The following is a 13400-nucleotide window of genomic DNA, read 5'->3' on the forward strand; positions in this document are numbered from 1 at the left end:
TTAGCTTAGTGTCAGTGGTAGGAATGATGATGAGATCTTTTTTCAAATGGGTATAAACAACTGAAAACATAAGAAAGCACTGATTCCAAAAGGAAAAAGTGGAGCAGAGTTAACATTTCTGATTTAGGATCTTTCATTGGACAGACCTGAAATGCTGACTGGGGTTAACTCTCCGCAGATGCTGACAGCCCTGCTGAGCATTTACCAGAATTTCTTGTTTATAATTCATATTTTCAGCGTCCGCAGTATTTTAATTTTGATTCAGAAACAGAAGGATCAACCTGATGGAATTCTTGGCAGAAGTAGTCGAAATGGAATCTCGAGCCTCTTTGACAAATCAAAATGGAGTTGGCATGGTCTCACAGAGCCGGAAACTGGCTCCAAAGAAATCAAGAAGCCACCTTTTCAAGGAAGCCCCGGCCAAGACTGTAGCCGAATGGCCCGCAGCACACATCACAGAGGTCTCGGGGCTCCCCCCGACCCCAACATCCATTGCTGACATACCTCCTGCTGTCTCCCACCCCCCCGCCCCCCCACCCCCCTCCCCACCACCACATCATCGGCGACATACCCCCACCTCAATATCCGCTCTCTCTCCTACCCAGCACATATCAAATCATGGGTCCCCCACTAGGATCCACTCCGGCACTGCCTCCTGGCACAGGTTGGCATTGTCAGGTTGGCAGTGCCACATTGACAGTGCCAGGTTGGCAATAGTGCCAGGGCATTTCCCAGGGATGTCCCTCTACCACCCCCCCTTTCAAGGGCTATACTTCCTCTGCACCCCCAGAGGATCTCCTCTTCTGCCTCACGCCAGATCAAACCTGTTGTAAAACTCGCTGATGACTATTTAGTGAGGGGGATCATTTGGAGGGGAGCTGCTAATAATATTAAAATGAATTCAAATTTATTAAAATGAAGCTCATACCCTTTGCGGGCATGAATCTTGTGATATCGCCAGTGAGGGGCGGGGAAAATCGGGAAACGTGATCTATCTGGCGAGAATAGGGGCTGGATTCTCCACCCCGCCGCACCACATTTTTGCCCCGACCCGCCAGCGGAATTCTCCGCTATGCTGGCCGGTCAGTGGGGTTTCCCATTGTGGGGCAGCCCACGCTGTCGGGAAACCCCTGGGCGCCGGCAAAACGAAGAATCCCGCCAGCGGAGAATCCCATGTTTTCCAATTCTCACAAGATTTTGCTCCCTTGACGCCGATCACACAGGGAGGAAATGCAGGCTCAAGATTCCGCTCACAGGATAAGTAGCGGAATGGGTAGCAAGCTGGCTACAAAGCAGGAAACTATAGGCTGGATTCTTCCGCCACACCCGCCCAGCGACCGGAGAATCCCGCCCGAGGTCAATGGACTTCTCTATTGTCTGCGTCTCACCGGTGGAGGTCTTGCGGCGGGCGGGGTGGAAGAATCCAGCCCTAAGAGTAGGGGTTAAAGCCAGTTACTCTGATTGGCAAACGATGTGAAGTGGTATGCTTGAAGGATCAACTCTGGAGCAGCCGTTGTTCACCATTGACACAAATGAAGGATGACAGGGGACCTTACTGAAATTAAAAGATACTGCGAGGCCTGGATAGAGTGGATGTGGGGAGGATGTTTCCACTTGTAGGAAAAACTAGAACCAGAGGACACCATCTCAGACTAAAGGGACGATCCTTTAAAACAGAGATGAGGAGGAATTTCATCAGCCAGAGGGTGGTGAATCTGTGGAACACTTTGCCGCAGAAGGTTGTGGAGGTCAAATGTCTGAGTGTCTTTAAGACAGAGATAGATAGGTTCTTGATTAATAAAGGGATCAGGGGTTATGGGGAGAAGGCAGGAGAATGGGGGTGAGAAAATGTCACCCCTGATTGAATGGCAGAGCAGACTCGATGGGCCAAGTAGCCTAATTCTGCTCCTGTGTCTTATGGTCTTATTATTGCTTAGGAATGGGAACTGTAATTTCAACATTTCTGGAGAATGCCAAATTGGGGCTATAGTTAATACAAGGGAGAACTGTGACTAAATACGGGAAGATAAACGTACAGTATGGGTGTGCAATTGACAAATTAATTTTGATGTAGACAAGGGTGAGGTAGCAGACTTTGATAGGACGAATGGAGAATAACTATGTAAATGGAGTAGAAAAACAGAGGGATATGGGAATACAGGCAAACAATTGAGATGGATAGAAAACTGGTTGGCAGAGAGGGAACAAAGAGTAGGAATTAATGGGTCCTTTTCAAATTGGCAGGCAGTAACTCGTGGGGTACCACAAGGATCGGTGCTGGGACCCCAGCTATTCACAATATATATTAATGATTTGGATGAGGGAACAAAATGTAACATCTCAAAGTTTGCAGATCATACCAAATTAGGTGGGAAGGTGAATTGTGATGAGGATGCAGGGATACTACAGCAAGATCTGGACAGGTTGGGCGAGTGGGCAGATCATTGGCAGATGCAGTATAATTTTGATAAGTGTGAGGTTATTCACTTTGGAAGCAAAAACAGGAAGACAGATTACTACCTCAATGGTTGTAAATTGGGAGAGGGGAGTTGGCAGTGGGACCTGGGTGTCCTTGTGCACCATTCGCTGAAGGTAAGCATGCAGGTGCAGCAGGCGGTAAAGAAGGCTCATGGTATGTTGGCCTTCATTGCGAGAGCTTTTGAGTATAGAAGCAGGGATGTGTTGCTGCAATTGTACATGGCCTTGGAGTATTGTGTGTAGTTTTGGTCTCCTTCTCTGAGGAACGATGTTCTTGCTCTCAAGGGAGTGCAGCGAAGGTTACCAGGCTGATTCCAGGGATGACGGGACTGTCGTATGAGGAGAGATTGACTAGGTTGGGATTGTTCTCACTGGAGTTCAGAAGAATGAGGGGGGAACTATAGAGACTTATAAAATTCTAACAGAACTAGACATGGTAGATGCAGGGAAGATGTTACCAATGATGGGTGTGTCCAGAACCAGGGGTCACAGTCTGAGAATTCTGGGTAAACCATTTCGGACAGAGATAAGGAGACATTTCTTCACCCAAAGAGTGGTGAGCCTGTGGAATTCATTACCACAGGAAGTAGTTGATGCTAAAACTTTGAACGTATTCAAGAGGCGGCTAGACATAGCACTTGGGGAGAATGGGATCAAAGGCTATGGGGAGAAAGCAGGATTAGGCTATTGAGTTGGATGATCAGCCATGATCGTGATGAATGGTGGAGCAGACTCGAAGGGCCAAAAGGCCTCCTCCTGCTCCTATCTTCTATGCATCTATGTAATCACTAAAAGTAGTGATGCTGGTAATATTTTTAAAACATTTTAAATAAATTTAGAATACCCAATTCATTTTTTCCAATTAAGGGTCAATTTAGTGTGGCCAATCCACCTAACCTGCACATCTTTGTGTTGTGGGGGTGAAACCCACGCAAACACGGGGGGAATGTGCAAACTCCACACGGACAGTGACGGAGAGTTGAGATCGAACCTGGGACCTCGGCGCCGAGAGGCAACAGGGCTAACCACTGCACCACCGTGCTGCCTGCGATGCTGGTAATATAGCCATAAAAGAGCAAACAAAGCAATGGAGCTCATTTTAGGGGTAGAATTGAAAAGTAGAGAATTTACATAGTTTATTTCCTACAAATTGGTGTCAAATTAGACAGGTCTGTGGTAGGAGGCCATGTCTCAGAGTAACTGGATTGAGACTGCACATCTCACTTCCTTTTTCCAATGGAACCAATAGATCAATCATAGAATTTACAATGCAGAAGGAAGCCATTCGGCCCATCGAGTCTGCACCGGCTCTTTGAAAGAGCACCCTACCCAAGCCCACACCTCCACCCTATCCCCATAACCCAGTAACCCCACCCAACACTAAGGGAAATTTTGGACCCTAAGGGCAATTTAGCATGGCCAATCCACCTAACCTGCACATCTTTGGGCTGTGGGAGGAAACCAGAGCACCCGGAGGAAACCCACACACACACACGGGGAGAACGTGCAGACTCCGCACAGATAGTGACCCAAGCCGGGAATCAAACCTGGGGCCCTGGAGCTGTGAAGCAATTGTGCTAACCACCATGCTACTGTGCTACAGATAGAAGAGGTGTTCATCCCATCTCTTCAGTTTGGATTTAAACTCTGAACCCATCGGTGGAAGAGTAGTGCCTAGATTAAAACTTAAATCCCAGAGATAGAAAGCCTGCAGATATTCCCTTATTTAAGCATTTTTACATTTTCACACTAAGGTAGTGTACCATACAGAAATAATCCTCTGACTGTTTTCCTTTTTATGAATCCAACAACAAAAGTAACCTGAATTTATATATTTTACAGTAGTGGAAGGATACGGAGATTTAGGGATAGAATTCCTGGCCTTAGGGCCTAGGTGAATAAAGGCACAAGCACCAACGGAGGGACAAAATGAGTGGGGTTTGTATGAGTGGCCAGTGCTGGTGGAACACAGAATTGCTGATAGGTTTTAGGTCCCGGGGAGGTTATCGAAATAGGGGAGGTTAGGTTACAAAGACATTTGAGCATGAGGGTGAGAATTTTAAATTTGAGGCAATGTTGGACCAGGAGCACGTGGGTGAGCACAATTTGGTATAGGTTAGGATACAGATGAAGAACTCTGGATGAGATCAAGGTTATGGAGGGTGGAAGATGGGATTCTTGCTGGGAGAACTTCATTTTCCTTCACTTCCTCCATGGCTGTGTCAACTGTGGCTCAATTGGTCACGCTCTTGTCATTAGAAGTTTGTGGCGGGTTCAAGTCGCACTCCAGGGTCTGAACACAAAAGCTATGTTGACAGTGCCACTGAAGTACCGCGGGAATGCTGTGCTGATAGAGGTGCTGTTGTCACAATGAAGATGTTAAATCAAGGCTCCATCTTCCCTCTTCCAGATGATGGCGAAACATCCCATGGAATGCTTGAAGGAAAGCAGCCCCGTTCTCCCTCGTGTCCTGGTCAATATTTACCCCTCCACAAACATCATTAAAACAAATGACTTATTATTGCCACATAGCTGTTTGTGAAAATTGTGCAACCTGGTTTCTATCTAATGCAAAGAAAGATGCTCTGCAATGCAGCATTTCCTCAGCGCTGCATGGGTATGCAATGTTTTGGAGCAGAGCTTGAGCAACTGAACCAAACTGATGCTTATATGCTTATGAGATGGATTTGACCTTTAATGAAGTATATTGCGGAATAGAGAGGAACTATCATAGCATCTGCATCTTGGGGGATTTCATTTCCTGTGCCATGATGTGTGAAATTAATTTTCTGGTGAAATGCACTGGGGGAAATTGGAGTTTAAGAGAAAGGCTTACGTGAAACAACTGGTCGATAATGAAAACAGCCAATCGAAGAGGAGAAAAACAAATACTTAACGCTAATTAAGAAAAAATTTGACAAGCACACATGGTGGTTACAATATCGATGACAGATGTGGGCCGGGATTCTCCGATCCTCCACGGCAAAATCGCGCTTGGCGCAGGGGCGGAGAATGGGGCCTCAGACCCCGATCAGGTCCAACGCCGGGACACGAACCTCCGGCGACCGGAGAATCGCTGCCAGCCACATGTGCGCTCGAAGCAAGGCCGGTCAGGGGCCGTTGAAAGAGGTCACCACGGCGATTCTCCGCGGTCAACCGGCCGTCTTCCCACCAGCATGGTTCTAACATGGTTCCACCCGGCGGGAACTCGGACCCGCGGCCGCGGTGGCCGTCCTGGGGGTGTGGCGGGGGGGGAATCAGACTCCGGGGGGGAACCCACGGCCGGCCGCCATGCATGTGCGGACCCGCGGCCCGCAGTGCAGTGCCGCAGCTGGAGCAACACGGAGCACTCCGGCGCCGTGCTGGTCCCCTGCGGGCGACAGAATCGCTGGGCCAAGAGGCCCGTTGACGCTGGCGTGAAACACTCCGGTGTTTACGCCGGCGTCAACACTTAGCCGTGTTCTTGGTGAATCCCGGCTCTGACGTATACAATATGTGCAGGGGGTGTATATGGATTCAAAGCCAAGAGTTTAGGAATTTAAATTGTACATGCACAGTTATATTAATCCATCTAAAAATAAAGCAGATACGTAAAATAGAAATCAGAACTAATTGTCACAATTGGTGAATCTTTGGTCAATTTTAACAGTACCATCAGTCTCTCCATGCATCTTTTGATAAAACAGTCGAAACAGATACCAACACCGCAGCCTTTCGCTGGAATTTGCTAAAACTTACATTACTTTATCTATGAAAATTAAGAGCGGCAGATGCAGAAGCAGTGTGCATAAGGAAATAATTGAAATTTATATAGCCTGAAAAGTATGTTTGTCTGATATTACTGAAAGATAATGGGCTGGATTCTCCGATTTGCAGACTAAGTGCTGACGCCGGCGTGGGAACAGTGGTGTTTATGCCAGAAAAAACGGTGCAACAGCTGCACCGATCATACGTCCGGTGGGGGGCTAGCAACCGGAGAATTGGTAGGTTCATGGCCGCGCATGTGCATGGCGGCGGCCTGTGGCAACATGGTGCCGGCCGCGAGCAGACCCTGCCTGCCAAATAATGTCCCCCTGTAACCCCACTCGCCACCTCCGGACCTCCCCCACCAGTCCCCCCAGTCCCCGCCGAAGCCCCTCCTGCCACAGAACAGCCCCCGCAACCCCCCCCCCCCCCCCCCCCCCCCACCCCCACCCCCGACTGTGGCAGTGCTGGACACAGTCCGCAGCCGCCACGCAACGTCCACGGAAAAAAACCAATAAGTCTTACACGCCGTCGGGAACCCAGCCCTTCGGGGGCAGGGCATCATGGAGGGACTCACGTGACATCCTGAGGCTGTCCATACAGCTTGTGGCGTACTCCCCGAGTATGCTGTTTTTGAGGGGGCGGAGCATCACAAAAGCCACGCCGCCCCGATTTCGTTGCAAACGGGGATTCTGCAGCCGATTGGTGAACACAATTTTGGCGTCGCCAACCGGAGAATCCCGCCCATTGTCTTGGTTTCTCGTCTAATTGCCACATTGACACAAATAGGTGAATGTGTCCATTGAAACAGCAGGCAATATATTTTCACATCAATGGTCATATTTAAAAATTAACATCTGGGCTAATATGTTTCAGTGAAATGCACATAAGCAATATTCATTTGAGTTTTGCCCCGATTCGGTACAGGTGGACCAGAGTAAAAATGATGTTGAAATGGAATGGAGATGTTTGACTATATATATATACATATGTCGTATATCAGATAAAAGAGCAAAGTGGAGTCATCGGGTGCCTTTTGTCATGCCACTTACTGCGTTGATTGTCTTAAGATGTGAGCTGAATTTCCATTATAGTCACATGACCCAAAGCTGCTTGAGATATTCTCAGCATCAATTTGAACCCAGAAGAGTCGCTTGTCAATAAGATCCAGCGTTAAAGTCTTCACTTTTTTCATGGTCTTGAAAATGGTGACAACTCCAGTGGCTTTTAGTGTTGCACGATGGATACTTGGAACAGAGCCTTCTGAAGCCCAAAACATGTACCTTTGAATAAGATTACACAGTTGGATTAATTATCACAGTAATTTTGCTTTTTATGAGACTTGATGATGTGCACAGTTGGCTATAGGATGATGTGTAACACAATAGGTTAATAAATTGACACAGCAAAGAGCATCGTGGGTTACTTAGTACATGAAGCTACAATGAAGAATGCAATAATGAGGCTTGGCTGTGAGTCCAGACCAATAGAAGCATTGGCTCAGGAAGAGATTTTGTTTCGACAACTGAAGTGAATTGTTGACTTCACTGGATTTAAATCTTTAAGTGGTTCGAATAAGCCGTTCTTTCTGAGATCTATTTTGTCAATCTCCGAATGTTTATTTGGACAAGATTAGGAGGTGTAAATAGGGAGGTCTGGTGACACACTGGTGGCAGCCGTACCCCTGAATGAGGACTTGATGCCATTGAAGGTGCATTCATAACCTAGTTAAACAGATTGATTATCAACCTGTAAATCCTTCCATTACATCTATAGCAGGTAATAAGAGATGGAGAGTCTCCTCATCAGCCATGTGGCATCCTTCAAGCAGGCTAATGACCTGTTTGTTTGCAAATTGTGTCTGTCCTGTTTGCTTACAAAAGAATACTTTGACTGTGAAGCAATTGTAAAATCATAAGAAAACGATGCATCAGTTGATGTGGGAAAGAAACAATGAATGGGCTGTAAAGTATTTGAAGGCTCTGTTATTCGTTCATTAATGGTCTGTCTGATTGACAGTTTTATATATTTATTGGAATGGCACCTTTTTTTGAAAAGAAGATTTGAGAATGGGTGTTTTCTTGTTTTCTGACAATTGCGCACTTGCTATTATTATGTGGCTCATTGGTTACATATATGGTGCATACTGGATGAATGGCATTGAAGGGACATGAATTGACATTGAGTTGGCATGGATAATATGTATGCCATAGGGGGTGGCTGTATGCATGAGTTACCATCGTGTTGGCATGGAGGACATAAGTGTTCATGGGGTGGGTGGGGGCATGAGTTGGAAAGGAGGGGACATGCGGATGTGGGTGGAACCTTTTAAATATATCTTTCAAAAGGTTCCTGAATCAAGAGGATGGTTGCCAATGTCTCTGAGGGGTCATGAACCTTGAGTCATGGAGAAGCTGCCCAGACGCCACAAAAATTGCAGGGACTAGGATATACCCAGGTAGGGAATGGGGGTTTCAGGCTCACCAATTGCACCCTTCTCCTGCACCAGTGAAAATTGGAGATACTGGAATTGGGCTGGGAGTCCCGGAATTGGGTCCCATCTGCCATTTTTTAAATCCAGGCCTAAGTCATTCTCAGGTACAGGGTTAATAATCATGGATATTCTCAGTACATAATTAAATAGGCAGCATATACGGACACATACGCCACCTTTGTTATCAGTTGGTGGTTTTACCAGTATCTTTCCCCCCACATAAAGATCTTTTACCAGTTCTGAACCTGTGATTCCTCACACAGTGAGTTCCTCATTATGTCCAACCTGAAGTGAAATGGTGTTGGGTCAAAGGAAAATAAATTGCCGACATAAAAGAATGAAGAATGTGGCATAAGAAGAAATCGAAAGAAATGTAAAATGTTGAGAAATAAAATAATGTCAACAAAAGAGACGGCATTAGCATTGTAAAATAATGGAACTGATTGCATTATATAGTGTTCTTAAGATTTTACAATTGCTTCACAGCCTCAGAGTACGGGTGGACCATCAGAAATCAGAAAATAATAGGATAAGCTTAATGAGATCATTTACAACAATAAAAGTGAATAAGGACATACAAATAATTAAAAAGGAAGTTTATAGTAAGTTTTGTTTATTGTGAAACTGCTTCTCTGCCACAGAAAAACAGAGAAATGGTCAAAAGCAGGCCAGCTGAGAAGAAGTTGAGCACTTTGCGCCTGTGTCAGATCTTCACTGTGGTATCCCAGTAATCCCACAGCTGGAATGTGTCATTTGAAAGGAGCATTCCTTCACAAATCACTTCCCAGGTGTGAAAATCATTACAGGAGGGAGGCATTCCTCTGAATGCACTTTTCACCATAACTGCCATTTAAAGCATCTTTGGAAAAGTTCTATTGGTCTGAATTTCTGTGGGATTCTTTTGACTCCCTGCTATTCCTTTGTTGGGCGGCCAGAAGAAACTATGTAAATAGCCATATTTTTAGCCTTTTATACAATTTGCATGCAAATCATTTTGAATCTTTCTTCCCCTTCCGTTTATTATATTTCAGTGTGAACGCAGTGGTGTCAAGATGTCGTGGAAAGATTTCCAATTTGGTGCCCGAGAATAAAACTGGCATTTGGGATCAACCACCCATTTGGGATCAACTACCCATACCAGGTGGCACGCTGGCACAGTGGTCAGCATTGCTGCCTCACAGCGCCAGGGACCTGGGTTTGGGTGACTATCGGTGTGGAGTTTGCAACATTCTCCTTGTGTCTGTGTGGGCTTCCTGCTTTACTCCCACAGTCCAAAGATGCACAGGTTAGGTGGATTGACCATAATCAGTGTGCAGGGTTACGGGGAGTGGGCCTAGGTAGAGTGCTTTCCAAAAGGTCGGTGCGGACTTGATGGGCCAAATGGCCTCCTTCTGGACTGTAGGGGTTCTATGGAAAGCGCACGATTGATTTTGCAGTCAAAGGTAAGCCTGGCTGGAAAGTTAAAATTCTACGACAGTATAGCAGGATTGGGAATCAAACACTTTTTCTCTTCAGACATCTCAACATCAGCATCAAGCAATAAATCAGGCCAGCTATAATATAGGTTAAAAGAAGGATAATTCTTCTTCTTCTTATGATCCTGGACGAGACCGAAACAGTGGCTAGAATACTGGACAGAAACCCAAATATTTTATTTTAATTTTGTAAAACTATGATGAAAGGATACCTCGCCCCAGGAGTGATATCACGAAGAAATAGGGATATGGTATTTTAAAACAAACCATCTTACTAACACAGTGTTAAAATATCTTTATCATCACCCCTTAAACAATGCTACTCAATACAATGAATACAATACCCTTAACTGTTATCGTTATTCCCACTCACATAACAAGAAATACCATCTCAGTTCTCAATCCACTTTAAGTACAATGAGCACATACTGTACAGAGATGTTCTTTGAGAAAGAGAGATCTTGTGCCACTACTTTAGAGAAATGGTCTAATTCCTGTCAGAACCATGCAGAAACTTTGGCTGTCTGTCTTCAGAAGGCGCTTCTCAACTTGTTTCAGCTCCCCTTGTTCTCAGCCAAGGGTGCACCGCTTGGAAAGACTGTTAATCTCTTTTAACTGAATTGCAGTGAAAGCAAACTGCTTGACCTCTGGTCACAGCGTCATTTAGAACTCCCCTGACCTGCTTTTCTACAAAATGCCTTAGCTCTGCCCAGTAATGTCATCATCTTACCGAGTTGAAGTCTAATTAACTCCACAGGGAATCCCCATAATCCAAACAAAACTACATAAGCCCAATATTTGTATGATTGTTTAATTGCACCAATGGCTCACAAAACCTTTGTGTCTTTCAAACTTGGATTCTTTCGAAACCTGATTGCAACAGTCAGAAACTAACTAAGGCTTTTAACCCTTACTGCACAAAGTACCTACAAAACAATATAGCTGAAATCACACTCTTCAATGCCCAAGCAAAGCACGACCTTAATGGATAACATTTCCATTTCAAGCAGGAGCTATCCTGTGGCCATTCTGAATTGGATTTTCAATCACTGACAAATTGTAAGTGCATTGTGTTGTCAAACACTGTCCACTGAAACTGCCCAAATGCATTTGCTTGAGGGTTCTTCTGGCTAGAAAGAGAGGGTTAACACACCATCATTCTAGGCTGGTTTCTAATTCAAATCCCACTGTCTCACACAGACTACAATGTTCACTGCTTCACATTCTCCAAACATGTTCACTTACCTGCTGACTTTGGTTCGAAAACTTAAAGGAAACATTTACTTCCAACACAGCCAATTTCCTGAAGGCTGACACTGGCTTCAGAACCTCCCCTTTATTTTCTGCATTTGCACATTTGGGGAAAATTGCTTTTAAAGCTGAATAGCAGAAAAGATTCACCAAAGTCCTACCCTTCTTCTGGATCGACCGCTATGACAGTGGGAAAAGTAGGTTCTTCCAGCAGGATCTTGGAATTCTTCCCATTTAAGTTTGAAGTTTCAATAGTTCCTCTCTTTTGATTGGTCCAAATGATGGTGTTGTGTAACCAATCCACAGCAAACCCCGACAAACCTTTCCCTACAGCATGTATACTCTGTGATGCAAAGAAGACAAGTTCATTATCCTTTGAAGCTTTCTTCAAAAATATAGTAAAACAGATTAATTGACAATAATGCATCTTCATTAGAATCTAGTCCAAGTGATAAAGATTTAATCAATTGTTCTTTGCACTGGTAAACCTCTTCTTTCAAGAATTGGGCATTCATTTAGCACATGTTCCTTAAGTTACAAAAGATTATGACAAATTCATTCAGCAAAATAATTGTTGCATGAAAAATTGCAATTGACTGTATGCCTGTCAGTGCTGCATGTTCTAGGTCAGCATTTTCAGAACCATTACTGAATCATTGTTCAATTTTAAATAAATTTAGAGTACCCAATTCATTTTTTCCAATTAAGGGGCCATTTAGTGTGTTCAATCCACCTACCCTGCACATCTTTGGGTTGGGGGGCGAAACCCACGCAAACACGGGGAGAATGTGCAAACTCCACACGGACAGTGACCCAGAGCCGGGATTGAACCTGGGACCTTGGTGCCGTGAAACTGCAGTGCTAACCCACTGCGCCACCGTGCTGCCCTATTGTTCAATTTTCTTAACTACATTAGGAGCAGGATAGTTAGTGGGGATAATAATAATAATCTTTATTGTCACAAGTAGGCTTACATTTACACTGCAATGATGTTACTGTGAAAAGCCCCTAGTTGTCACATTCTGGCACCTGTTCGGGTACACAGAGGGAGAATTCAGAATGTCCAGTTCACCTCAACAGCACATCATTCGGGACTTGTGGGAGGAAACCGGAGCACTCGGAGGAAACCCACGTAGACACAGGAAGAACATGCAGACTCCGCACAGACAGTGACCCAAGCCGGGAAACGAACCTGGGATACTGGCGCTGTGAAATAACAGTGCTAACCACTGTGCTACCGTGCCAAAGATAAATTCATCTTTGGTGAAAGCAGAAAACAGAAAATGGGGAATTGCATTTTACACCACATATTCTGCCTTTTATCACCATTTCATGCTTATGGTAAGAAACATTTCACACCCAGTGTCTTCTTAAAATGGATTTTTCACGCTAATAAGAATCTTTACACTCTCAATGTTGGAGCCTCACCTACTCAGCGTATATATCAGTAATTCAAGCATGTGCCTCCCAGGAAATTTAGATCTTTCATTTTAATGAATGATCAAAACACATACACTGAGACTTCCGGTTGCGGCTATGCGGAGCTAAGTCGCACGTTCAGCAGCTCCCGCTAGAAACGGACTTTTGGGCTCTTTTTAGGGCTCGTAACGGCGCTTGTTCGACGTTTCCCAGTGTGGGAAGGGGACAGCGACATTCCCCCGATAGTGTATGGATTGGAGCAGGAACGGGGCGATTAAAAAAGTGGTATTGAAGCAAAGAAAGGTGCGAGGGAGGAGGACCAAGATGGCGGCGGGTGGAGACCAGGCAGCGTGGAGGCAGTGGGCGCAAGAGCAGCAGGAGCTTCTCCAGCGCTGTTTTAAGGAACTGAAAGCAGAGCTGCTGGAGCCAATGAAGGCTTCAATTGATAAGCTACTGGAGACCCAGACGGCCCAAGGGGCGGAGATCTGGGAGGTCCGGCAGAAGGTCCCGGAGAACGAGGACGAGATCCTAGGCCTGGC

General features: G+C 45.4%; 1 protein-coding gene across 6 annotated transcripts in view; it reads right to left on the reverse strand.

Annotated features, from left to right (window-relative positions):
- Positions 1 to 13400, reverse strand: part of egf (epidermal growth factor) — a 207226-nt gene that overhangs the window by 127364 nt on the left and 66462 nt on the right. For all 6 annotated transcript variants that reach the window (XM_072495907.1, XM_072495908.1, XM_072495903.1 and 3 more), the window contains exons 4-5: positions 11604 to 11785; positions 7275 to 7505 (exon numbers count right to left, since the gene is read on the reverse strand). In XM_072495907.1, coding sequence (XP_072352008.1) covers positions 7275 to 7505; positions 11604 to 11785 — 413 coding nt within the window. The remainder of the gene's footprint in view (positions 1 to 7274; positions 7506 to 11603; positions 11786 to 13400) is intronic.

This window comes from Scyliorhinus torazame, chromosome 3, assembly GCF_047496885.1.
Source record: "Scyliorhinus torazame isolate Kashiwa2021f chromosome 3, sScyTor2.1, whole genome shotgun sequence".
In the NCBI taxonomy this organism is placed as follows: Eukaryota; Metazoa; Chordata; class Chondrichthyes; order Carcharhiniformes; family Scyliorhinidae; genus Scyliorhinus; species Scyliorhinus torazame.